This window comes from Aythya ferina (assembly GCF_964211825.1).
Source record: "Aythya ferina genome assembly, chromosome: 1".
Classification (NCBI taxonomy): Eukaryota; Metazoa; Chordata; class Aves; order Anseriformes; family Anatidae; genus Aythya; species Aythya ferina.
Genome location: NC_140296.1, coordinates 178,587,335 through 178,614,887, shown reverse-complemented (window position 1 = coordinate 178,614,887; position 27,553 = coordinate 178,587,335). Strand labels below are relative to the sequence as shown.

The 27,553-nt window shown below is 42.3% G+C and overlaps 3 protein-coding genes across 7 annotated transcripts; 1 reads left to right on the top strand and 2 right to left on the bottom strand.

Annotated features, from left to right (window-relative positions):
- Positions 1–1,207: 1,207 nt before the first annotated feature.
- On the bottom strand, positions 1,208–13,319 carry LSMEM1 (leucine rich single-pass membrane protein 1). Of its 2 annotated transcripts, none has more exons than XM_084505682.1 (5): positions 13,303–13,319; positions 9,517–9,732; positions 6,934–7,065; positions 3,646–3,786; positions 1,208–1,867 (listed from the first exon to the last, which is right to left on the bottom strand). In XM_084505682.1, exons 3-5 carry the CDS (start codon positions 7,058–7,060, stop codon positions 1,662–1,664), a joined length of 474 nt encoding a protein of 157 aa, XP_084361808.1. In that variant the 5' UTR covers positions 7,061–7,065; positions 9,517–9,732; positions 13,303–13,319; the 3' UTR covers positions 1,208–1,661. The 2 variants fall into 2 exon arrangements, with proteins under 2 accessions (XP_084361808.1, XP_084361809.1); XM_084505683.1 differs by lacking the exon at positions 13,303–13,319 and adding an exon at positions 13,035–13,052.
- A 2,068-nt stretch (positions 13,320–15,387) lies between these two features.
- On the bottom strand, positions 15,388–25,583 carry IFRD1 (interferon related developmental regulator 1). 3 transcript variants are annotated; one of them, XR_014697593.1, is made up of 12 exons: positions 25,452–25,583; positions 23,588–23,692; positions 22,834–22,915; positions 22,284–22,408; positions 21,836–21,993; positions 20,684–20,734; positions 20,416–20,594; positions 20,212–20,320; positions 18,716–18,850; positions 17,685–17,880; positions 16,669–17,091; positions 15,388–16,069 (listed from the first exon to the last, which is right to left on the bottom strand). XR_014697593.1 is itself a non-coding variant. In XM_084534661.1 (12 exons), the coding sequence occupies exons 1-12, from the start codon at positions 25,495–25,497 to the stop codon at positions 15,980–15,982; spliced, it is 1,305 nt and encodes a 434-aa protein (XP_084390787.1). In that variant the 5' UTR covers positions 25,498–25,583; the 3' UTR covers positions 15,388–15,979. The 3 variants fall into 3 exon arrangements, 2 of the variants coding, with proteins under 2 accessions (XP_084390787.1, XP_084390788.1); XM_084534661.1 differs by having other exon boundaries at positions 16,669–16,764; positions 17,752–17,880; XM_084534662.1 differs by lacking the exon at positions 20,684–20,734 and having other exon boundaries at positions 16,669–16,764; positions 17,752–17,880.
- LOC311444004 (uncharacterized protein) lies at positions 25,496–27,431 on the top strand (the record flags this gene model as incomplete). 2 transcript variants are annotated; one of them, XM_084534735.1, is made up of 2 exons in its annotated part: positions 25,496–26,889; positions 27,124–27,431. In XM_084534735.1, one exon carries the CDS (start codon positions 25,496–25,498, stop codon positions 25,901–25,903), a length of 408 nt encoding a protein of 135 aa, XP_084390861.1. In that variant the 3' UTR covers positions 25,904–26,889; positions 27,124–27,431. The 2 variants fall into 2 exon arrangements, with proteins under 2 accessions (XP_084390861.1, XP_084390862.1); XM_084534736.1 differs by having other exon boundaries at positions 27,112–27,431.
- Between the last annotated feature and the right edge of the window lie 122 nt (positions 27,432–27,553).

The window sequence follows — 27,553 nt, the reverse complement described above, 5'->3', positions numbered from 1 at the left end:
TCTTGTTTTTAGTCCTACAACACTTTTTCTTTCATCATTTAAGAGCATTTACAGAAAGATTTTTTTTTGTAGTCTTTCAGCTTTCTTTCCTTGCAACACAGTCTACACTTACTTTTATCATTCTGTTAACAATAGTAAAGTCATCTTTGTAACAAACACTGGCGATATCCAGAGGAGATAGCTGTGACTCCAGCTGAGAATTAACAGCAGGACTAATAAACTCTTAAGACTAAACCTCAGTTTTCATGTGAATGATTTGACAGTAATACAGCAGGAAAAGAAAAATGGTGCTCAAAATATCAAAAGAAGGTGATACAAAATATAGGTGTAAACCAAAGTATCCCTATCAGCAGGAATAGAATTCCTATGAATCAGTGGGCAAATCTAAGTAAGGTCATAGCAAGAAAGACACCTGGACCTAGTTCTTCAGTCTGTTGTAGACGATGAAGTCACTACAGCATGAATTGTCACTTGTTCTGGATAAGGAGACTGCAATACAAGTGGACTTTGGAGACTTTTTTGTAAAATACTCCAGAGGAGATAACAAAGCATTGGATGAAAAGAGGAGAACTTGAAGTAAAAGAGAAGATGCTGGACATACTCCAAAGTGTCAGCTGCCATTTCTTTCACTGTTGTGATGGGAGTAACCACTTATTGATAATTGAGGTGGCTTCTTAATGTGCATACCACCATCAGGATCTGAATACTAAAATGACAAAGCTACCCACCAGTCCATTATGCAACTGTGTTTGTGGGTCTCAGCCTCCAAAATGCATGAAGTCAAAGAGAGGAAGCATCAGCTGCGGCTTGTACCCTCAGCACCATTTCAACAGGAGGGCTCAGACCAGATTTCCATCTGGCCCTGTGGACTTTCTCCAGTAGTGGCCAAGAGAAACTACAGGGAAGAGGACAAGTACAGCTAGCATTTCCCCCACATTTCTTTATATAACACTTGGTCTTCCCCCTGAAACTGCTAACAAATACTGAGTAGAGCATGCTAGCATTGTTATGAGATGGGTATTACCAGAACGAGTTCTCTAAGCCTATTTCCCATGTAAGACTACATGACATCAGCTTTCAGTCATTAGAAATTTGGGATGAATATGGCATGTGAAAGGGTTGTTTTTCAGACAAGTTTGTTTTTTGTTTTTAGCAGAAGTGGTAAGTCAATCTATTTAGATGTACAGAAATGCAAACCATCAAACTCTGTGGCAAAATTGTTTTTATTTATAAGTTATGAAATCTGCAGTTACCCTTAAATACAAATAATACAGAAGCACACAGAACTTGTTCCAAAGTGAACAAGGTCATTCTGGAATCATTTGAATAAAAGTCACTATTTCATGTTATCATTCACTTACATTTATTTGACATTTAAAGTAAAACTAAGCCCCTAACCCTGCAATTGACAATGCACAGAGAATCTGAAACTCTCCTGAAGATTGTTGGCCATCTGCTGTTTATTGTAAATTATACGAGCTTAGTTTTCATAATCTCTATTTACATGAAACAGAATCAAATATTCTTTTCCAATATTTCTCTTTCGGATAGCCTTTCCAATGTTCCTGTGACCATATCAGAATGCTTAAGTAGCCTTCATATCGTATGGAAACATCCGAGTGCACGAACAGAGTGATGCTGAATTTCTTTCTGAAGTAGATTTATTTCTCAGTGACTTTCAGCTCGGGATGGGTGAAGAAATCATGAGGATCAGGAGACTCTGTGAAGAGGTGTCTCCCCTTTTCCTTCATTCCTGAGTGATTTAGATACTTTAATATCATATCATTCATTTTCTTAAGCTCCTCTATGTTCTTCTTTTCAGATAATAGTCTGCTTGATATTTGGTCCAGCTTGTTTCGAGTTTGAACTTGAAAAAGAAAATATACCACATTAAATTGGCAACATATAAGTCAAGAGCATCGCTATCCTCAATTGCATTCTTGTGTGAGATTGTAGGGAATTATTATAGATTAAAATATTTAACAGGAAAGCAGCAGCAGAATCAAACGAGAAAAATTATGCATCTGGTGGAGTTACCCGCTCATTAAATTTTTCAGCTGCTTATTTTCTGTTTTATTAAGTGCAATGCAGTATAATACAGTAAAATACACTGGCTCAGACAAAATTTACAGTCTTCAGCAGTGTAGCCATTCCATTTGTGTCCACAAGAAAATGTCTTCTTAAATGGCTCCAAGTTGCTATTTCTGGGCACTGTCCACCTATATTTTTTCTAAAAGTACGACTATTAAAACATACCAAAGACTACAGCCATATCACCTGATTTTCTAAAGCATTTAGGTTAAAGGAGAATTCTTGTAAATACTGGCATTAAGAGCCCCGTTTACTCTGGACCACCAATATGCAGTATACATTACACACACTTCTGGAGCTATATTTATTTTGGCTTTCCGAGGCTGAAGAAAATTACCCATGGGTTTTAAAGCAGACAGAAATTTAGTCCTAATGGTGCCAGTGCAAAACAAATCTACGCCTGTGGATTACAAATATAATCTGACGCAAACACTACTGGTAATCAGTTCCAAAAAGTGCAGGTGTCTACCAACCTGAGTCCTAACAATTTTCTTTAAACCCTATAAGTAGCGTTTTCACTATGACTTTACCATTTTTCCACTAGAGGGGCACATTATTCATTTATGTATACCAGGGCTCTACTTTTGGCAGCAGCCCATTAAAGATATCTAGAATTCAAATATGAGATATTTGAATTAGGCTTTCACAGTCATGCCACTGAAGATTTCCTTTGTGTTCTTTCCTTGTCTGATATTCTGTCCCTTGAGAACTTCAGAGCAAATTCAGCCAAGGATGAGGATCTTTGCTTCCCTCTAGTAAATTCCCTACTATAGAGAAAAAAAATCTTAATTTCATACAGATTCCAGTTCTTTCAAAAATTGACAGGTAAATTGAAATAAAGCACCTCAGACTCTGTCCAATAGTTAGCACAGAAAACCCCAAGATGGCAAGGGATCCATAAAGAAAGGCCACCCGTACCCGTAGCCACGTGCTTAGCAGAGTTACAGCCAAACTAGTCCACCCCAAATGGAATAGTAATTATGTCTGCAGACTGGATGCTACATGCCAATTTTGATGTATGTCTGATTTTTTGTTTCTTTGTGGTTTTCTTAGTTACAAACAATTTCCAGTCAGTACTTAGCCTGCAACCTTCAGGTCTTTCTGAATAAAAGAGAATATCTCCAGGGAGCCTGATTTAAGTGCTACTCCATTTATATTATTAGTGTAATTCCAGTTTCAGTGGCATGACACCAATGCTGAACTTCACCTGGGAAGTTACAGAAACCTTACTCATTGCCGTATGCTCATCTTTAAAATTTAATTTAATGTCCAGTCGGCATTTTCAAAAACACACTTTTGCCCTTCTGAGCTAAATTCTTGACAGCTGTTTAAGCTCACAAAACCTTTACACAAAGAATAAAATTGTGCCTTGTATCTCAGGGAGATAGCCTGTGCTTTCACACCCAGGACCAAGACCCTCTGCCTAAAGCCAGCTAAAGGCTTTGGACGTGCAGATATGATGGTAGGATTTTATAGAGTAGTATGACACATTTCAGCAAAGTTCTTCTTCCAGTTGGCCCCATATTTATAAGAACCACTGTTGGTTTTACTTACTTATTAAGAATATTACAAATGAAACAAGTGCCAAACTGACGATCAAAGTAAGAATGAAGGTGATGAAGAACAAGCACTGGTTTCTTGTGTTATTCCCTGCCGTGTTTTCTCCAGCACCACCAGTGCTCTCATACTCCTCATCTGTAATGAGATAATATTGATAAAGTTTGATAAAAGTGATAATATTTGTTAAGGTTGGTTAGAATAAACATGGTAAAATGCTTGTGGCTCCAGAATACATCACAATTTTGGAAACAATAGACTTTGTTTCCTGTGATATTGTATGAGAAAGGAAAAAAAACAACAACTTTATGAGCTCAGCTTGAATTTGGATGTACAGAAACTAATGTATCTGTTATAAATGTTGTAACATTTTCAACAAAAATGTTTCTGTTGTTGAAGTACACATTTTTGTTGAAGTTGACCTATTTTTACAGTTTGGTGTTTTACAATTTCAGAGTTCTGCAGTTCAGTTTTAAGTGTACAAAGACTGCAGTGAAGTTTTCATCAGAAAGCTCTCTGAAGACCTGAATGGACTCAGCCTTTTCAAAAGATAAGAGAGAAAAAAAATCAGATTGAAAACCTAGGTACAGATTCATCCTACACATTTATCCTTCAAATTCACTTCTTCTTTGATTTGATGGTATAAGTACCCATGGGATGACTAAATTTCCAAATTAAGCACCACAGTTGCTCCTGATGTTGGATAGGATGACTGTAGGCCTTTTTTTTTTTTTTAATCTGAAAATACTTTTATTCTTCATCTCTGAAAACACCCTATCAGTTTTGTTGTTTTCATTCCAACAAAACATGTAGTATATATCCTCCCAAATTGCCCAAATTGGAATGGTTTCACATGGACTACATGTTTTGTCCTTCAAGCACAGGAAGAAAGAAGGGGGAAAAGAACAAGTAGTTGCTGTGCTTTCTTGAATCTGAAAAGCAAGACGGTTTACTGTGCTCCTAAGAATGTCTTGCATAAAGGAAAAGTCAATAGTTTCTCTCACAGAAACAGTTGCAATCAAATGAAAGATGGCAATAAGCCCTAAAGATGATGGATGAAGTCAAGTGAAGACCATAAGGAAATTCAAGTGAATATCAAAGAAAATCACGCTTGAAACAGATCTGTTTGTTGACTAATGTTTCATTAATTTTATATTTTGGGGAGAGCAGGGAGCTAATGTAATTTCATTCTAGTGTCAGCCTCTTACACGCAAAGTAAAATTACATGCTGTAATTTTTCCTCCTATAATTGCTGTCTTGCCATTCTGAAAGGGAGAGTAGCAAGTGCATCTATGAAAAGCATTTCCAGATCGTGTTTTGGTATTAGCTGGTAGAGATCTCTGAGGGCTTCGCAACTGAGCCTTTAGTGATAAAGCTGAGGGAAGGATGCCTATGCCATAACAGCACTTTAATAATGAACAAACCTGGGACTGAACAATTCACTGAGCTAGCTGGAGATCTCTGGAAATATCTCAGCTTCTCTTTATTGCATTTAACATGCTCCTGACTGTTGGTAAGATGAAACCCTTTGATATTTGTTTTGGTGGACTTTATGTTTATTCATTTAACATATTTATGTTATCATTCATAACAAATGTATCATATACTAAGTACCTGCACCAATATTGCTTTCTAATTAGCATAATAGGGAGGGAGACACCTGCTACTACTGCCTCTCAAGCATGCTAAGCTATCAACAGAGCTCTCAAAAATAGTCCATACTTGCTCTGCTTAATGAGTGCTTCTTACCGACTGGACTTGCCAGCCTACAGCATTGTAAGGAATCAGGGAACACAGACTCTTGCCAAGCTGCAAACAGTGGGACCATTTTGTCATCTAAAACATAAAGAAACTATTGCATGGCTGCTACCACAACAATCAAAAGTTGTTTGCATTTTAAATACATTTTAACATGTTTGCTAGTGTGCTTGATTATGCCGGGTCATATTAAGCTACTGAACAAAAGGAACACTGTCTGTACTGTAACACTCTGGAAACATCATTTTTAAACTAAACTGGGCATCAGCTATACTTCTAGTAGACCTTGTTCACAAGTATTTAGTGGTTATCAGAACTGTGGAAAAATATTCCACAAATCTCACTGATATCTGAAGAGCCTCCAAGCTTTAAAAAAAGTAAAAGAAGTGTATGCTAAAACGAATAATCCTAGAAGCCAAAGAGCCAAAGCACTTTGCAAATGGATGCATAAAATACATAATAGGTTACATTTTTACTGCTGAGATGTAGGGAGGAGCATTCATGTGACTATTCCACAGAACTCTTGGAAAGTAAACAGCAGACTTAATAAAAACTACAAAAGGAAACAAGACAGACACACTGCAGAGTTGCACACTGCAAAACCAATTTATCCCATTTATTGTCTCATTTTGTACTTGTAGAAATAAGAATATCAAGATAATCTACATATGAAAATCAAGCAGCTTATGTCTAATATCTTTGTGTAAAATCCAGAAGCTGACAGCACTCCAGTTATTTGCATTAGGTGAACTGTTTCAGTGTCCTCTGGAAAGTATATTCCTATATACTTTCTGTATACTTTTACCTATATACTTTTCCTATATACTTACTGCCCTATAACTAGAAGGATGATTAAGTTGTGGCCCTTTGATTCTTATTTAAACATAATTGTCCTTCTATAACGTTTCTTCAGTCAAATCTGCAATTATAGTAGAGGAGGAAATAAAAACAGATTCAAATGTTGTCATGTGGGATGCTGCTGAAGAACTCCAGTTTTCAAGAAGATTCCAGGTGATAAGGAACACAAGTATATTTTAACTATCACTGGCCAAAAAAAAATCTTGTTGCCATGTGCAAATCAAAGATAGAAGCCACATAAAAGCAGTAAGAGTGGGAAAGCCCACATCTGAAACTGTGAGTAAGGAAATTCTGTGAATTAAAATGCTTAAAAGTCTCACAGGTTTGAAACCTTAGAAGTGTCTTAAAAGAATCGTCAGAATTTCACTGGTTTTTCTATTGCTGCATTTAGTGAGCTAGAATTTGTGCTTGTGAGTAGTTATGATGTTACTCATATAAGAGGTATATATTGGGCAGTACTAGAGAAATTATCTTGCCTGATGGATCTCAATAGAAGTGAAAGACAAGTTCAGGCTTCTTCAGTGCAGAGCTTGACATATACTTATTGGCCTGTTGGGCTGTTGACAGTGCAACACAATGTGGTTAGAGCTCTCAAGTGCCATACATAACTCTTTTTTACAGCCTACTCTAGGTACTGAATAACCACGGAGCATCATCTGTCATACGTACCTAGTGCATGTTGGGATTCATCTGGACAAGCGTTTAGTTTGTTTAGGTTATTTAAGGAATCAACGACATAAAGTTTTCCTTCTTCATCAGTATTGGGGAGGTTAATTTCCAAAGAAGGCCTCTCCATTGTGTCTAAAATAATAATGAAAAGCTAAGTTAAAAAAATGGGTAAGTGAAATAACTATTAAGTAGCTGTCCTGAGCTGCAAAAGTTCTGAGCAGCTTTAGTAACCCCTAAAATAAAGGGATTTGAAGGACCAGTACACTTGAAGGGAAGGGTAACACAGTATGTAGCATTTGTTGTTTATGCTTGGACATCTTTAATGAGTACAAAATTTCATTCTGTGTTGTATTTGTGCACATGTAAATGCACATATAGATGTGCATATATGTATACAAATATACGTAAATAATTATACATGTGTATACATATGCATATATACACATGTAGAATGAGAATATTTCACTAGCAGTGATTTGAACATTAGTTATTGTGTTGTCTGAATAACCCTTTTAGTTTGGAGAGTACTTAGTAAGATGAAGAGCAATATCCTGACCACAGTGAAGGCTAAACCTTCACTAACAGCAGCAGGAAGGATGTCACTCAGGTCCTGTGCATTTACCATCAAACAATTCAGAACAAGACATGGCCAGAAAGCTGGCATGGACATAGGAGACAAGGAGTGGGAATATGAGTCTGCTTATGCACCTTGGAGTGTCACTGTGAAGTTATTTGTGAATAATGGGGCAAAAAATAATCTAGTGTAGTTCTGCTTCATATAGATGCTAGTTATAGATAAATTAAAGCCTGATGGTAAAGACTTTTCTTCAGGCTATTACTCCTTCCCTTGAGAAAAGTATTAGGTAGGGCCCAACCAGCTTCTCTGCAAAGTTTGTGTGCGTGAACTGAATGAATGATTGCATAAATAAATACAATTATGAAGATTATAGAGAGAGAATAAGCGATACCTAAGCAGTCTCCTCTATGTGCTGAAGCACTCTACAGTTCTAACCACAGGGAGATGCAGTTGTTCTAACCAGGCATCTTAGACTACACTAGGCACTGAAAACTCCTTTTATAGTTACTGAAGAAAAATATGTACCTCCAAGAAATATTCCTTTTACACTTACATAGGTCTTCTCAGACCTTAGAATTGCAGTCTAAGGGTGCCTATTCCTTGCCAGCAAATGTAAAGGCAGAGCTCACAGAGGTTAGTTTAGACTTGAAGTGGGATGCACCTAGCACATTTGGTATTTTATTAAATCTCTCAAGTTCAATTTTACCTGCCAAACAGAACTCAGCACTTTATGGGATGCAAGCCTCCTGTTGGTGGAAGATAAGCATCTGAGGGTGATTTCTGAATCCCAGATAGGTGGAGTTGCCCTCTTGACATGTCTCTCCTTCCCTCTCTACCTCAGTAGGTAGCGAATGCAGTGTGATTGGATTCCTAACTCAGCACTTCAGTTAAAAACTAAATAAAAATTGCAATTTTGAGGAATACAGGCATACATGTTTACAGAAAGCACCCATTCTTTCCTTATCAAACCAGATGGAGGAGATTGCTGTATCTGAGCACACAGCCAAGTAAATATTCACTGAGTCTTAGTAAGACAGAAGGCTAAGAGCTTATTTTACTCCTGATAATGGGACTAGTTTTCATAGTGGAGATTGACAGACCTACATGTATAGTGTTATATTTAAGAGAAGATTACAGCTTAGTGTTTCTCTTTTCAAAATTATTCCTGAAAAATATAAAAACGAGGTAGAAAATCGATCGTAGCAGCAGTGACCCTGAGGCAGTGCCTGGTTTTCAGGTGTGTGGCAGTCATTTCAGGACAGAGCTGCACCTCCTTGCATTCCCTGGAATGTCACAAATCTCACAGGGTGCGAGACCACAGTGCTGGCTAGCTGCAGTGCCCCCGTGTTCCCTCCACTATCTCCCCACAGGCACTTCCATGACCACAGGCATTACAGAGCCCTGCGCTGCCACAGCGTGATAAAAGCTACCCCCTCATGCACGGACGCCTGGGTTATTTTTAGCTTCCAAAGAGCAGTTGTTTCTCTTGGGTATTCTGGTTAGTACCTCCCTGCAACTTCAGGGAAGACTCTTCTGAACAGCTTGGGCTGTAATAAATGTGAGTATCTTTCATTCATTACTACGAACTGAATTTTACATTTCTGATTTCATTGTTATTTAAAACCACTAAGCAATGTAACTGCAGTGAAGAAAATCCATATTAAGTCATCGAGGAATTACAATTATTTTTTTCCCCCACTGACATCACGAACAAAGGTAAGAGGATACATCAGTATCGCTGGCCAAAACAGTTGTCCAACAAACTAATCTGAACATTATTTTGTTTTTGGTGGTGGTAGTGGCTTTTTGAATCACTCTTTCTTGTACTTTAACCTTGTTTAAAGACTTTTTTCCCCATTGGACTTATAAATTCTTCCTTACACTCTTGTAAAATTAGAACTTTGTGTGACGATGCTGAACTTCTTACCAGAAAAATAAATAAATAAATAAAATAAATAAATAAATCTAAAAGGAATTAACAAACAGGAGAACGAAACATTACTTACAACATAGCCACGTTCAGGTAATACGCCAGTGTGGAAGAAATCAGCCAGTGCCAATCACCAGAACAAAACTCGTGCTGCTGTTCCCCTCTGCTTTTAGACCCATCGGAGCCCGTCCACTCCTGCAGGACCCACGAAGGCAGCTGTGAAACAGGCTGGCCCTTTCAGTCTATATTTAGCATCCATCTCGGCCAAGTATACTGACTCCACAATATTGACCTGTTTAAAAAGAGTTCGGCACACACACGGCTCAGTCTTTATTACTCTGTTGGAATTATTATAATATCCCGTAAGAGGAAATTGGAAGATTTGTTACTGGTGGTCAATATTTCACTAACCCCTTAGTTTATGATGTCTTTTTAAAGCTAGTTTGCTATGCAGCAGAGTCATAGCTACAGTGCTGTAGTTATGAGCAACCAGTTTGCTATGCAGCAGAGTCATTTCTATAGTATTGCAGTTATGAGGACTTTAAAGGCATAGACTAGAAAACCAGAGTGTTTTCCTCCTCCCACACACCTTGTAATTTCAAGTGAGACTGCATTAAGGCATGGACTAATTTGTACAGCATCCAGGAAATAAGTCCTGAGCTGTTTGTGGTAACTGTTCCTTCACAGATAGTTCTTTACTTTTTTAATTGCTAATGTCACAGAACACAGAGTTACAGCACACAGATGACAGGCAGTTAATGCTAACAGGGACCACACGTGAAAACAGTCAGTCCTTTCTGACTTCTTAAATGTCGAACTGCCTTAAACTGACAGTGGATATATTTTTCTTTCAGGTAACACAAGGTGACATTTACCAACAGGCTTTCCTACCCCACGCTGAGAACCTTTGAAGCTGCCCAGCCTTAGAAGTTGGGGCAGTAACGCAAAGCAAATCTCACTTCTGTCCCTGAAGGATTCCCAGCACCACTGTAATTGCAAGACCCAGACCTCCCCTCTTCTAAGCTCACAAAGGTCTATAAAGACAACCAGATCTCAGTCGGGCAGCAAAACAGCCCCCTCTCACCTCCTTCCCTCTGACAGCCTTGGAAGCCATCCTAGTCTCTGTGGCTGGCACCTCCAGCATACTGGGGGAAAGGGGAACCACGTGCCTGGCCTTTGGCCGAGAGGTGCTGCAGAAAGCAATTCTGCAAATCCCATGGAGCACGGGAAGCTACCACAGAGCTGCTTTGTGCTACCAGAGCACACCAGAGGTGATCACCCAGCATCCAGAGGGAGCAGACAGCTCAAAGGGGGCAGGGTCTGCTGCATCTAGTCCAGAGATCGGGGGCTTCTGACTCATATATTTAAAGATCTGCTCCTTCAGAAGTGGCAGCTATGGAAGTTCTCTGTGTAAGTTCTGTTTTCACACAGACCCTCACTGTCCCACCACACCAAGCCATTTTTATTGGCACATCCCAGTCCTGTAAGGAGGGAAACTGAGGGAAACCGAGTCTCTCTGCCTGTTCAGGTAACAGAAAACAAACTCAGATTTTAGCCCTCTGCAATGATTCATAGGGACAGGCAAGAAACTAGTTCTTTTTAAGCCAGGGACGATTTCAGCATCTAGAAAGCTAAAGAACCGGTTGACAGCTCCATAGAATCGTGGGCACCCATGTGGATCCCCTGAGGGGGGAGGTGGCAGTCCAGACAGGTGACCGCAGGGAACTTCGGCATCTGGAGGCCCATCTGGGCCATGAGGGAGGAGAGCGCTGTCACGGGTGCAGGTGTGCCCTGCTTCAGGGATGCCTCGATCAGGTGGCTGGGCTGCAGCGAGAAATCAGCAGCCTGAGGGAGACTCTGAGGGTGACAGATAGGAGGGGTCTCCCTGCCCCTGCTGTTGCTCGGCAGCCCTCTCCTATGTCCCAACAAGGGGTAGAGGCTGCCCCCATTGAACACATACGGAACAGAGGGCCAGACTGTCCACAAGAGACAAGGGGCTGGACCCTTGTCTCGGCTCAGAGCAGAAAGAGACGTCTGCCCCCAACACCCACGGTGCCACCTACCCCCACAGTGTCCCTGGGAAATAGATTTGAGGCTCTCAGGGAGGTTGCGGAAAAGGCTGAGGGTCTGGACAATAGTCCAAACCTGGGAAGCAACCCCGAGAAGAGAGTCAAGATTGAGGGAGGTGTAGAACATAAGGATCAGGGCCAGATGGAGCACTGCATTGTAACCGGTGCGACAAAAAAAGAGTGGAGAGTCCTGGTGATTGGGGACTCCTTGCTGAGGGGCACTGAGGCTCCTATCTGCCGCCCAAATAACCTAGCCAGAGAAGTGTGCTGTCTTCCTGGGTCATGTGTCAGAGACATTAGGAAGGCTCTGCCACGACTCATTAAACCGGAGGACTGCTATCCTCTTGTAATCATTCATGTTGGATCCCAGGAAGCCGCTATTAGAAAAATGAAAAATATTAAAACAGACTTTGCATCCCTGGGGAGGATGTTGAGGGGATTGGGGGTGCAGGTAGTGTTCTTCTCTGTCCTCCTGCTGGGTGACTGGGATGCAGATAGAAGGAGCAGAACAGGACAGGTCAATGACTGGCTGAGGGGGTGGTGTCTGGACCAGGGATTTGGGTATTTTGATATTGGGCCATCCTTTGAGAGGCCGGGTATGTGGGCTACGGACAGACACCAACTGAGCAAGTGGGGCACAAGTGTGTTGGGGAGCAAGCTCTCTGGGCTGATTACCAGGGCTTTAAACTAGGTTTAAATTAGGCACACAAATCCATGGGTCCCGATGGGATACATCTGCGTGTGCTAAGGGAGCTGGCAGATGTGATCGCCAAACTGCTCTCTATCATCTTCGAAAGGTCCTGGAGAACAGGTGAGGTGCCTGAAAACTGGAGGATAGCCGATGTCACTCCGGTCTTCAAGAACGGCAGGAAGGAGGATCCGGGAAACTACAGGCCAGTCTCACCTCTGTCCCTGGAAAGGTATTGGAGCAGCTTGTTCTGGATGCTGGGGATCGGGACTGAAGACATATCTTCCCCTGACCCTACCTCTGAAATTATTAACCATTCACGCTTTTTCCTCAGGGTGCCCATTTATGGAGGCGTCAAGGGGAGATGGCCAAGAATGTTTTCTTTCTTTCAAATTATCTCCCTGAAACTGTAACTTCTAGTAGTTTAAAGGCTTTTGACTTGCGTATTGTGAAAACAGCATTCCTTTTACAAACAGCACGTTCTCACAATTAACACTTCACAAAAGTAGTGATAACGCCACCAGTATCTACCCAAAACTGTTTCTTCTTACCACAAAGCAAGGTCTGAATTCACAGTAAAGCACCTTGTACATACAGCCTGTTGTTCAATCTTCACAAATACTTAAAAACCTTCTTCAAAGTCAGCCTTACCTGCATGCACTTGAGCTTCTGAGGTTGGCTTTTTAACTTTTTCTTTTTTTTTTTTTTTAACAATTAAGTTTTAGGGCTGGGAAGTAAGCTTAGAATCCATGTAAGTAGCTTCACTAAAAGCAGACAAGGTAAGGAAGTACTCAAACTCCCCAACATGAAACAACTGTAGAACCCAGGAACACTTACCTGCCAGCCTCTGAACTTGAGTCACTGCCAAACTACTTCATGGGGAAGTAGCACCACCATCGTAACTAGCTCATAGAGCCTCTAAAACTATTTCACAGAGAGGGCAGAAAACATGAAGGAAAAGCAGCCTACTGGGGAACACTATGTCCATTTCACCATGACAGCAGAATAGCACCCTAAGTATCCTGAGTCTCAAACTCCCCCAGGGCAGCAATTCCTCCCATCAGTCCTCAGGCTTCCTATACAGCAAAGGTCAAATGATCCCCACCTGGCAGATTTCAATTCACAAGGGTGGAGCCAAGAGACCTTGTGGAATAAGCTCATCTACCTGGCTTCGATGTTTTAAGGTCAATTGCTCCTTATCACTAAGAGAAATAACCTGACAAGGGGCTTAGTGGTTAGAGTTGACCTAATGAATTAATTACAAAAGGTGCGTAAGGGTCATATTTCTGTTAGTCATTCTGTGAGGAAAATTAGAGCCTGTTAAAATAAGATAAATAAACATAAATTAAAGAAATAAATAAAAGAAAAAAGAAAATGACCTTAAAGGCAAAATTGCTGTCATAGATTTTAATCTGTCTAGTCATGACAGATAAAGAATATAGCAATCAGAATTACTTTTCTTGACATTACTGTTATTTAAATTTGCTTTTCTGAGATCTCTTCTTTATGCAGGACTTTTCAAAATCTAGCGCCATGACCTCTGACTACAGTATCTACTTTGGCTGCATATAAACTGTCACATATAAATGCCAGGATCCGGATCCTCACTCCCTATTCAGGTCAAGGACCGGGCTGAAAGTTTTGGCTTTAATTTGGTTACATGACTACATTGCTGTTCTTGTGGTTTCCCCTGGCCAGCAGCTAAGCACCACGCAGCTGTTCGCTCAACCTCCCCCCTCCCTCTCTGGGATGGGGGAGAGAAATAGGAAAATGAAACCTGTGGGTCGAGACAGAGACAGTTTATTAAGACAGGAAAACAAAATAATAATAATAACGATAATAGTACTGGTACTACTAATGTGTACGGAATAAGTGATGCACAATACAATTGCTCACCACCCACTGACCAACACACCCAGCCTATCCCCGAGCAGATGGCCCCCTCCCATCCCAGCTAGCCACCCCTATATATTGTTTAGCATGACACCAGATGGTATGGAATACCCCTTTGGCCAGTTTGGGTCAGCTGTCCTGGGTCTGTCCCCTCCCAGCTCCTGCTGCACCCCCAGCCTGCCCATTGGCAGGATGGAGCGAGAAGCTGAAAAGTCCTTGGCTTAGTGTAAGCACTGCTCTGCAACAATTAAAACATCAGCGTGGTATCAAAACTCTTTTCATCATAATCCACAACATAGCACCCCACCAGCTCCTAGGAGGAAAATTAACTCTATTCCAGCTGAAACCAGGACAGCTGTTTTCTGGCAGGTCATGGGAAGAAGATTGGCTGGCTTGGGGGAGCTTCTGTACACATGGCTTTTAGGCTGCAGCCAAAGCGTTCCTCTAGATCTGGAAGTTTGAAGATGGTTGAGTGGTTAGAAAGCTGCCTGGTGGAGAAGGACCTGGGATTATTGGTCAATAGTCAGCTGAATACGAGCCAGCAGCGTGCTCAGGTGGCCAAGAAGGCCAACAGCATCCTGGCTTGCATAAGAAGCAGTGTGGCCAGCAGGGCTAGGGAAGTGATCATCCCCCCATACTCAGCTCTGGTGAGGCCACACCTCGAGTACTGTGTTCAGTTTTGTGCCCTCACTACAGGACATGGAGGTGCTCAAGCAAGTCCAGAGAAGGGCAACGAAACTGGTGAGGAGTCTGGAGAACGAGTCCTATGAGGAGCAGCTGAGGGAGCTGGGCTTGTTCAGCCTGGAGAAGAGGAGGCTCAGGGGCGACCTTATCGCTCTCTACAGGTACCTCAAGGGAGGCTGTAGCGAGGTGGGGGTTGGCCTGTTCTCCCACGTGCCTGGTGACAGGATGATGGGGAATAGGCTTAAGTTGCACCAGGGGAGTTTTAGGTTGGATATTAGGAAGAACTTCTTTACTAGTCGTGAGGCATTGGAACATGCTGCCCAGGGAAGTGGTGGAGTCACCATCCCTGGAGGTCTTTAAAAGACATTTAGATGTAGAGCTCAGTGATATGGTTTAATGAAGGACTGGTTAGTGTTAGGTCAGAGGTTGGACTCAGTGATCTTAAAGTCTATTCCAGCCTAGATGACTCTGATCTGCCAAGGAATCTTACAAATCAACCATATCAGAACAGGCAGGTAACTGTAGTTCCACATGAAGGACTCCTCTCCTTCAAAACCCAGGTTGTGCTAGCATTCTAACTTCCCAGATGAATAGTCACTAAGACAAAGGAAGAAGTGAGAAAGATCTTTATTCCAAAAATTAAACATCCAATCTCAAAACATGGATATTTATTTTACACTGAGGCAAGTATGTCATTTACTACTTTGTTGTACATGAAGGTAATTTAGCTTCAGTCCTCTTCTGCATAAATTCATACTATAAAGAAATTTTTGTCCATCTTCTTTGTCCATCGGTGACTCAGAGTTCAAAAAGGTACTAAAATAACATCACATGAACAGGTTCATCCTTCCCTATTAGCACATTCCTAACAAAACATTTGGTCAATGAACTCATTTAATTTACCTTACTATCAAGTAAGGAATCCAATCTGACACATGGCAGTTGACTACATTTATGCACAGCATTGAACAGTTGAGTTACAATATATCCAGGGTTGGAGCAAGCTGCAAGTGTTACAATGTTCCCCAGCACCCAATCTTACAGCAATCTATGTACAGTGTATATGCAACTAAGCAACATGCATTGTATTTACAGATTTTATACAATATCCCTGCGCACAAGTGCAAGCTGCGTACAGAAATAAAAAAGTCAATTAAAGGTTACAAATCAATTATGAAATAGTTAAAATTGAACCCCACAGAGATCTAAAAAAATTCCCCCACATCTGCTCTTTTATCACGACATTTGCTTCTAGCTTTTGTCCGAGCCTTGAATGCAGCAGAATTGTATAAGTGCTACAAGATTAAAAAAAAAAAAGAGAAATTAATAACAGACATTCAGAAGTTTGATGCCCCTTACAGATTTTTTTTTAAATGCAAAGAAACATTGAAAGTATTTTTTACTTTAATGAATTGGTTGGCTGGCCTTCTGAAACATGCAATATAATCTTTGTACCAAAGGCTGACTTTTAATATGTGTATGCTTAAAGGAAGTTTGGAGTGTAAGGACTAGAAGCATTTCCATAAATTTTAGTCACTCTTGAGCATCATACAGGCACAGAATAGATTAAGTATATTAGTATAAGATTTCCTGAACATCCCCAACCCCAAAATCTAGGGCTGTCTGTCATATGAACTCAAGCATCACATGTATGGAGCATAAATCTGACACCAACTGGCAACCAAATCAACCTTCAGACCTCTCTGGAAGACTGAAGCAGACAGGTGCCCCAATGGAAAAGCCAAAATAAGGAGGTCAAAGACATGCGAAGATTTATTTTCATTCAAAACAATGAAGCTTGGTTTAATTTAAAGATGATTATCTTCTGAAGCCCACAGTTTGAATACTATTAGTGTGTTAAGTACAGAAAATATACTGAGGTTCAATAACCTACCCTTTCAAAACGGGAGATCTTCATTGTTTTAAGAGCTGCAGCATCGAGCATTACTGGTGGACCAAGCTCAAACACATTCCGAAGAAAATCATTTGACTAAACAAGAGACATATCAAACAGTAAGTTTCCCTTCTGATGAAAAGTCACAGATGATTTGAGTAAAATACCAGTATTCCACTAAGAAACAGCAGCAACTCAACACAACTCTTAACTTCTGCAACTGATCCAGGGAACAGCTCCTCCTTATACCAGGATAAGGCCAAGAACTGAAACAGTCCTATCAGGCAAACGCAAAGCCACCCCCCAGTGATTTTGTTTGTTTGTCCCAGCAAGTTACACACTGTCCTGCTACGTCCTTTGCACAAGACTAGGCAGCTGGACACAGATCCATACGGTTTCACAACACTAATTTGTTCTATCTGGCTGTAAAAATATTTGAAAAAAAAAAAAAAAAAAAGTGTTACATGCCAGCTCCTGCCCCAATCATTTAGAAATGCAATTCACATTGGACCAAAGACTTTAACCCCGTAATTATCACATTTGGGAACACTTTGGGAACACACACCCCCTACGCTGTAGTTCTGTTCCAATGCATATTGGAAGTGGGAAGAGTAGGGAACAGGCAGTCTCTAACAGATAAGGACAGAGATGGTGGAAGTGGGCAGTTTTACAGCAGCCAGATGACTGCACCACTCTACTGCAAGGGGATTCAGGAGGAGGCGAGGAGGAACACCCTGAAGCTATTTAAATATTCAGCTTGAGTCTCATACTTTTCAAAGAAGCCTTTGAACTGCTAACCCAACTCATCCAGACAGTTCTAGTTCGCTGTAGTTCTTCTCCCTCTCTATTTTTAACTCAAGGTATTAGATCTTGTATCAAGGAGGCATGGCCTTTACTTTGCCAAATTCAAGTAAACATTTAAGTGTTTTAAAACAAAGTTTTCATTTATGTAACTGTTGTCTTCTAAAACTTAACACAAAAACCAATTTCATCATGTCCTACACATGATTTTGTACCTCATTTTCAGTTGCCACCAAGAAGCCTCTAGTTAACAGTCTGAGCATGGACCAAATAGCAGCTCACCTGCAGATGATACTGCATCCCTGACCCCAGGATCTCCTTGAAGGTATCGTAAGTTTGTTTTTTAACCCAGCAGTCAATATACATGCGCTCAGGTCCAAATTTTACTGTCTCTGTAGGAAAGTCACGCTCCTGTACAAAATTAAAGGAAAGAACATTTATGATTTTTCAAGTCAGATGTTCAAGTATATATACCTGACTCTTTTATTGAAAGTGACATCAGGAATTGGACTCATCTCCAGGAAAAAAAAAGCAGTTCTGAGACTGAGTCACCTTCCAGTCAGTTTGAGCATCATTTGCACCCCACCCTTCAACTGCAGTACTATGAAGAAAGCTACGCTTGTGACGATGGAACATAACAAGTGCTAATAAGTGACTCAGAATCCTTTGCAGGTCATCTCAAAGGTGAACTCAAATCACTCCGAAGCCTTCTCCTTAGCATGTGTGATGCGCAAGAATTAAGACACTTACTCCCTCCCACCCATATGCAAACACTTCTTCAGCCCCTGACAGAGATGCCATTTACAAACATCTCAATACTAAGCTGATTTGTTATACACATCAATTCAATAAAAAAAATTAAAAGAATATATTGAAATAAACCTTTTCAAGCTATTTGGGATGTTAATCTGGATGTACTACAAGTTTTGCATGAAAAAAATTGCTCAGGGCATAAAATAAATATTTAGTAATTACAATATGATGTTCAGCTCGTTTTCAATAGAAAACAACTCTTTGACACTAAAGTCAAATGCAGAGGAAAGAGTTTGACTTTGCTAAGCTCCTAAAAAAATAAGTTGCATTTAAATTTACAAATTACAATTTTGATGAATTGTACTTAATTATCAGAATCATCTGAAGTCTCATTTAAGACAACTTTTGTCTTCTTCACTGAAACAGTAACTTTCATTGAGTTGTACGCTACATGGTTTACAATCAATACATTCATAAAAGCCGAAAAGATCACCTCCACAGCTCGCAGAACATCTCTGAAGACAGATCGCTGCTTTCTTTTATCTACTTTGGCTCGGTGCTTATTCCCATCGGTAGCTAGAGCTCTTAGTTTCTCTGTTAGAAGTTCCATGTCTTCATAAAAGAAATCCTAATCCAAAAAAAGTCACAAAAGAAAAAACACTTTCAGTTTCTGACCTCAACATTTGTCCCTGCAAGAGACTGACCTCTCCAAATTCTGGGCATGGAAGTCTCTACAAGTTGTTAACTTAGTGATGTCCCTGACTCTTTAAATAAAAGTGGGACACTATCAGCTCCATGCTAGTAGTCGGGGCTAACACGGTAAGCATCTTTAATCTCAAGTGTTTTTTTTAAGTATCCAAAGCAAGTTATTGGTAGCAGTTGATGGAGCCTTTCCTTAATGGAAAGGAATAGGTTTTATGTCAATACAGACTTATTACTGAATTTACAGTTATTGGCAGTAAGTTTGACCAAGTACATGATCAAGTTCTGGTCTCCTTTTCTTTCAATACTGGCTTCCAGTTAGGACTCAAATCCCTCCTGTTTGAAATTACACCCAAGCCTCTGCATATTGTTTCAAATTTTGCCATGCCAGTGTTTTGTATCCTCGAGTCAACTAGTTGTCCTTTGGACAGTGTTCTGGCAAAGCACAGCAGCCTTCATCAAGCTAGGAGTCACTCAGGCAGCTATGACAAACTGTGCTTTGTGTGAGTGGAAACAATTTTCTTCCGTGCTGTCAGAAAACTAATTCAGAAATTAATAAGGCGTATTGAAGAACATAAAGACAAGTTCAGCTGTGCATGGGGTAATACAGAGTAGCTTGTATCCAATGCAACTCAAATGCAAACTCTAAGAAATCTCTAACAGTAAGACTGGCATCTGCACAAGGTTTGTGCAAATTGTTTCACGACATCTCCTCTTAATTTGCAGCTGACTAGAATAGTCACAAGTGCTGCTTAACCGTTATACAACACTAGTTCTTCCCGAGGATACTGGGAAAGAATACTAGAAATAAACATGGTTATTGCTTAAGGATAGATTTTTATATGAGAACAGAATTGTGCAGGTTAGGAATCGATAGAACTTGCCTGCAGAACAGTAAGCATCTAATCAATGTTCCCACTACAGTAGCAGCGTTTTATCTTGGAAAATCTATTTTCAGGGATAGTTTCGCTTTTTAAAAAGCAGGTGTTGTACTTAAATGCTAAAGCTTGCACACTGCATTTCTAGTTACTCTTAACTACTGCTTGATGTGGTGTGTTTATGTTTGCTTTATATGGGTCCTACTTTGCAGCACTGGAATCAGTGTAGAAATGATAGTTAACTTGCTTGAAAAATCTTGCTGTACCCCATTAAACTGAGGCTGTCTCACTACTGAGACCATCCCCAGTGAACTGGATGCCACTTGCTGAGATCAGGGATACTCTGTAACATGGGTTAACACTTTGTCATCATCACCCCAACGCAATAAAACTGCTGACTGATACTTACAGCATCTGTTTCGCGTGCCAGTTCAAACAGAAGAGCTAGTGTTTCTCCAGCTGCTATCCTCATGTTGACATCATCACAAGATAGCATACTTGGAAGTTTATGCAAGTGCCTAAGGAATATTTCAAGAACATGTTGTTAATTACTGTTCATTTCTCTGAGAAATGAAGCAATGTCACACGTTCTGTTTTCCAGAATGATACCCACATTTCAATTTTCTTCTTCACTTCATTCATTGGACAAATGGTCAACAACAGTGTCCATGCTAAGAGTGCACTGATGTGAAGAACAGTATTGGGAGTACTTGACACACCATTAGTGTCTCTATCTCGTGGATAAGCTTTTATGAAGATGTTTTCCAGGCATTCCATAGTGGAGTACAGCTCCTGAACAGAGGTAAGAAGGTTACGGAAGTTGCTGAAGACTTGCACATTTTCATATCAATTGAAAGAAAGGAAATATTACTGATCCTCACCGTAATGTCATCAGTGACAATGAAACAGCAAATCCCTAAGCAGGTTGCACACTAGACAAAAGAAAAAGAACTGTCAGCATTTGATGTTAATGTTACAATTGACAGAGTCCAAATATGGCATTTGAAATGTGGCAGCTGGAGTAATGAAGACTTGAGATTAAAGTCTTAGTCTTCAAGATTGCTTAACCAAGCTCCTTCACAATAGTTAGATCTCACTTCCTGTTTTCTCTCAGGATGGTTTTACAACATATGCCACTCTCAAGCATTCACTTTTCATGTTCTGTTCAACATCTTACAAGTCCTACACATAGCACTCCCTTTGTCCATTTATTTTAAATCCCCAGAGAGTCCACTAGTAAAATTATACAGATTAAAAATAGTAATGGACACATGGCATTTATTTACAGCTGTAGGAAATTTTTCCCTCTGCCCACTATTAGTTATATGGCGTGAGAACACTGACTTCAACAGCCTTTCTTGGAACTACCCAACTTTTATTGCAAGGTCCCACAAGTCTCTTCCCTATTACCCCAATTCTGTTCCACTTCTCCTTACAAGAAACAGGATTTTCTTTCCAAAGTGACATTTGCTCTACAAAACCACACGGTATCCAAAACTATACTCAAAGATCATATTAAATGCCAGGGCTAGCTTTTGTTTGTAGAAACAACTGCTATTGAACTATTTCCTCTTCCAGAGGACGGATACTATTTTATAAATATAAAATATAAATATAGGAAGGCACAATCAGAGGGAAAACATTTTTCTAAAGGAGTTAAACAAAATCACCCAAGAACAAAGGTAACAGCATGGCCTGAAAGAAGAACTGACAATCTGAAAACGTGTCCTGTGTCACTCAGCCCTCAGAACTGTGATTAAGGCGAGTGCAATATTGCAAGTTAAGAAATGCACAAAAATACTAGCTGTAACAGCTCTCCAGCAGAGTTCCTAGGTTAAAGGGGAGACATTCAAGCTTTAGGTGGAGTTCCTCTAAGACAGTGAAATTTGCTATGCATCACCCTGAGCATACGTCAACATGAGGTGTTTACACTAGTGCAGTAACCTTTACTTCTGGATGACACAATAGTGAGACTGCCTAAAACTGCCCTCTGCCCCTCAATGGCAAGAAGCATTAAACCTTCCAAGACTTACGGCCTGCCGGGCTTGGACACTGGCTGTTCCATCACAGACGATCTTCTTCAAAACCGGACCAAGGGTCTTAAAAATCTCTTCACTTTCAATGCCTGACCCCATCTGCACGCACAGGAGACATGCCAGTCCGGCAGCTGCACACTGCTCCTCACTCTTACCTAGACATTAACACACTGTGGTGAGTGATCACCCCGTGCACTCCTCCCTTCAGTTAAAGGCATTAGTTTGAAAACCTTTAAGCAGAAACTCAGAAACCAAACAGAATGACGGAAGGTAATTCCAGTTAATTTTTGAGGTCACTTAAAATATGCCATCCAAATTCAGAAAAGGAATTTTGTAAACAGAACTAAATTAAGTACTACGAAGTACTAGAGAAGCCTCACACACTTCTTCCAAACAAACAAGGTATGTCATTGGCATGACAGCTTCCTAATAGCAAGCACTTTACCTTTCTTTATGCAGCGCTCAATGCTGTCAGTTAGTGTCATTCTCCTTTCCATGATAAATTCATATAGTATTTTAGAAGAAAATGCACTTTTCAGACTTTCAAGTGCTGCTTGTCTTGTTTTGGCACTGTTAAAAGAAAGAATGAAAACTTCTTGAAATCAACGCCAGTTAAAGCTCAGCCTTTGATTTTACCATAGTCTACATCTGTCTGGTCCCAACAGAGAGCAACCCACTGCGGTACTATGAAGCATGAAGTGTTATCAATTATCTCCTTCCCTCAAGGAGTGGAAAGTTCCGACACAAGGCTGGAATCACAGCTCACAATAGCACAACAGGCTAGAAATAAAGTCACTCTACTTGAAGCTCTTAGGAACATCTGATTCTCACTTATCTAAGCACTTCGTAGGCTTTTCAGATCCAAAAGAAAAGCAAGTCCTCTCCAATGTGAAATAAAGGTAGTTTCAGAAAGCATACAAAGAACTTCCCCTATTTTATCAGGAAGCCACCAAACGTATGAATTAATTTCTTCAATTCTTCAAAGCATACTATACCTCTTGTCCAATGTAAGATCAATAAATCCCTTCAATTTGTATTCTAAGTCTTCTTGAGTGGCTTCTTCATCAACTTCAGGCCCTAGTCCATAAGAAATAATTGATTTAGATACATATTTTATCAGTGCACACATTAGTATCTAACACTGAACATTTTTAGTACCAATAAGTCATTCAGCATAGACAACAGCAACAGAATTGTTCAGTATTACAACTACATTGAACTGCCTCTTATGAAAGCTGACCAGTTGATACACCCGTGCTGTTTCTGTACCTACTCATTACATGTTCTAAGAATGAATGCAGGGCTTAATTGGCTCTTACATAAGCTCTGCACAACTGACAGACCAGCACCCATCCGGCCAGCAGTACATTTTCATCCTGTCCAGCGTTTCTACCCCTGGCACACAGGGGAATATTCCACACAGTACTGCACGTATTCACAGGGGAGGCTCCCAGGCTCATCCCCCTGAAGCAGGAGCAGGCCTTCAGGTCCTCTCCTCCCAGCAAGAAGTCATTAACAACAGCCCAGGTTGCGGAGAAGACAAGCTGCTGCCTACACAGACACTGTGGTCTTCCACAGTACAAACCTCACCCCAAACCACTAAGTGCAAGTCACTCCATCTCAAACTCTCCCACCTCCCCTGTAACGCTTTTTTTTGCGGTGAACCTTGATTTTTTGTCTCTAAAGATTGTAATTCCCGCAGAAAGTAGCCTAATAATAAAGGAGGAAGATAAAAATTGAAGAGTTTACCATCCTCAGTGAAGCTAGCAGGATCACTGAAGCCACTGCAGTGGCTCATAGTTTCAATTGAAGCATCTTCATCACTAAAAGGCTGCACATTTCTGGGCTGACCACCTTAAAGAAAGATGAACACAACTGGTCAGTAACTTGAACACAGAAGAAAGATCTGGATACCAAAAGTAGAATTTAATCCTCTCAACACACCCACTCGCTCTGATCCAGACCCAAAGCACGTGTCCTGCCCCCTACCTCCTCCTTTATTCCCACCTGTCCAGAAGACTTGTTGGGCTCAGCTCTGGAAAATCACATGTGAACACTGGGGAAGAACCCACCTAGTTTTCCAAGTATTGGTAGCATTCCTAACTCTAGGTTTAGGATTATTCTGTAACCCAAGTCACGTTACTGCACTCTCCTGTGACTGTGCCCTAAAAATAGCTTTATATTAACTGTTAGGAACAGCTACCTGAAAACTTGCCACAGCCTTTACTTTTCAAATTTGCCAGACTTCAAGCTGGTCTAGGTTAGAAGTGTAGGCAAACATACATTACCCAGTTCAACATGGGATTTACTGGATTAAGTGCAGTATGTGCACTATCAGCAACACGCAGGCCTACGCTCTGATCAACTGCTCCAGCTGTTAAGATTTATGTTCCAAGCAAGCTGAAAGAGTTGTAGTCTTAGCTCATTTTTAGTAGAAGCTAAAACATCAAAGTTGCAATAAGATTTTTTTTCCCCCCCTTCAAGAAGGCCTCTTTTTAGTAGCTTCAGTCTTTAAGAAAGCATCATTATTGCCTTTCGTACTCATCTCTAGAGCTTCTCATGTCTGTATCTTATTTTTTGAGCAGTAATAATTGGGCAAGTTTGAGCTGGTAATACTGTAAGCTCTATTAGTGCCTTATTCTACTATATTGCCTTATTCTTTGTAATATAATATTGCCTTATTCTAGCTGTATCTACTGAAGTTGAATATGAAAAAATAACAATTTTACCGCTGTTTGTCCAACAGCCTCCTTTCCAGATGCCTTCCATAGAACTCTGAGTTTTACTCTTCCACTTTATTTGGAGGCAATTGTACCAGAAAAATTACATCAGAGGCCAGCACACAATGCTCGCCTGTCTCAGGCAGACTTCCTGACGACCAAGACTCCAGCAAAGCTTTTTTATTTAGGCAGAACCAAGCCTGAGCTGATCAACGTGTGAGTGTTTTCCAGCAAGGCTGGATTCACACTCTGGATGCTTAACAGGCCCTAGACGTCTGGCTGTCGCACTGCCCACACTCGGGGTGTTTCCTATGGTTACAGGGGGCAAACACGAGCGTGCTTGCAGGGGTGGAGAACGTGTAGAGCTCAGAGCTCTGGCACAGCCACCTTCACACTCCTAATGATGTCAAACCCAGAGGGCAGCACGGCAATAGCCAACGCAGACGGGCATAAAAGCGGCCGCAGGAGGATGCTGGAAGCTGCCCGCGCGGTTTGGGTCAGGGCCGTGACAGGCGTGACAAAGCCTCCCCGCCCTGCAGCCACCACGACCCCTTCTCCTTCCCACACACCCGCCTCCACACAAACCGAGCACTCCCCACAACCCCCTTTTAGCCCCAAACCCCCGATTTTCCCCCCAAACTGCGGGCAGCCCTCACCCCCTGCCTCCCCCCCCCCCCGCGGGCCGGGCCCCGCCGCCGCCTCCAGGCCCGTTTCTCCCCCCCCCCCCCGCACCCCCCCGGGCGCATGCGCACTGCCCGCGACCCGGCGGCCCCGGAGCCGGCTCCTGTCAGCACCGGCCCCGCCCCGGCGCGCGGAGCCCGGGCCCGGCGGGCGCCTCACGGAGGCCCCGCGGCTCCCGCTCCCCGCTCCCAGCCCCGGCCCCGCCGTCTCACCGGCGCCGCGCTGGTGGGCGCCTCCCCGCTTCTTGGCCTTGGGCATGGCCGCGGCGGCGCTGGTCCCGGCGGGCTCCCCGCGCGCTGCCCTTCCCTCCGGCCGGCTGCCGGCGTCCGCGCTCCCCCCCTGGCCGGGCAGGGCCGAGGATCAGCCGATGGAGGAGCAGGCGGGCTTTTTACTCCAACGTCTCTGCGAGGCGGCCTTCCCGGGCCGGGGCAGCGGAGGGGATTGGCGGCGGCAGGCGGAGGACGGACGGGCGGCGAAGGCAGAAATCCCCGTGGAGGCCCGCGAGCGGAGTCGATGCATCTTTCTCCTCTCAGGCACCCGGGGCGAAAGGCGCCGAGGGGGCGCCCGGCGACGCTTTTATAGCCGAGGGGGCGGGGCCTGGCGCCGCGCCGCCGGCGCGGCCAATCAGCGGGCGGCGCCCGGCTCGGCCGCGCGAAACCCGTGACGCGGCCGCGCGGAAGGGGCCGGCGACGTCAGCGGCGCCGTGACGCGGGGCATGCTGGGGGCGGCGGGCTCGGCTGACGGGAATCGGGGGGAGGAGGGGGTTGCCCGGGCTCTGCGCGCGTGGCGGGCGCGACTTTAATAAAAAACGGGTTTTTATCGTTGATCTTTTTGTTAGAAGGGACACGCTGTGAAAATAGGGGAATAAAACCCGCGTCTGGTGGCAGCAGGAAGGAATTCATCGTGTTTTTTCACGCTAACCGCCCAGAAATCCTTATTGCCGACTGCATCTATACGGAAAGCCCACGTGGTGTAAAACTCGTGAGGCTTAAAATGTGAATCTTCCCCCCAAACTGTTAATTTTGTCTTCTGCTGAGCCCAGTAACAACACTCCCATCCACCAACAAGAGGTTAAACGATAACATTTCCCAAACGCGAACATTTGAGGCTCGCACCGTGCTGAGGGGCAGAGAGCGATTTTCCAGAACGCGCCAAAAAGTTGCCTCAGGTGCGGCGGCGGCTGCGTTACCTCAATCCCCTCACACAAAGCACGTTCACACTGTGGCTTCTAGAAAAATAACCTTTCATAACAATTCTGTGTAAACGCTACATGGAAAATAAAGGAATAAAATGTTTTAAATAAAGGAGCTGTTTGTGTGTGCTGAGTGAGCAAAGGGCAATAGCTTCAGCGTCTGCTTCTGGAAAATGGTTCCTGGTTATCAGCTTGATATTTGGGGTGCTGGTAGGGCCTGCTGCAGTGCCGTGGGAGTCTCCTGGTGAACAACTCCCTGTGGGGTATGCGAGAGACGAGTTGCTGAAATAGGCCCACTCACTTCATTTCTTTTAAAATCCTGTTAAAAAAAATAAAATAGGATGAAAGTCAGTAAGCACTGCCTGTGTGCAGGGCAGCACAAGAGTGTCTCAGAGGCACCAATTTTTCTCCTTCAAGACGGTTCCTGTGAAATGTTAGGGAAAAAGACAGCCTTCCAGGTAAGTAGGTGGAGGAGTTTTAATTAAATCCAGGAGGTGTAACTGCACCCCTGGGTACGCAAGACTCAATATTAGAACAGGGGAGCTGAATAAGCAACAGCTAATAGCAGCCGAGCAAACTTGTGTGGTCGGTGTGCTTTAAATGCAAGATGCCAATTCCGTTTTATTAAGGTCAGCCGTGTCCTAACACCTTCCTGTATGTCTGCTCTCTTAATGCATAAGTTACTTTCACAGGTACAGGCTGACCAGTTGGCCCGGACTGAAGTGAAGTTGTCGCCTTCGTGCTGGTGCCCTCGTCTCAAAACAATGCTGTCTTAAGCTGCCAGCAAGGATTAGGTTGAACATTGTACTTCTTGGAGGTGTGACAGCCGGAACAACAAGTGTGAAGGAGGTCTAACCAGGGCAGGTGGAGGCAAAACCCCTGGAGGGGGGGAGGAGAAAAAGTTGTGGCTCAAGTGGGAAAAGCAGCTGCTGAAGTACAAGAAGGTATTACTAGACTCAGACAATGGAAATAAATTACAAAATGTGACAAAAAGAAGGAACCCATGACTACTTTGTGACCACTTTGCATCAGACTTTTACTTGTGGCTTATATTCTGCTGTACACCTTGCCAGGTTACCAAGATTCCCTGGATATCTGACCAGCAGCTTGGTGAGAGCTCAC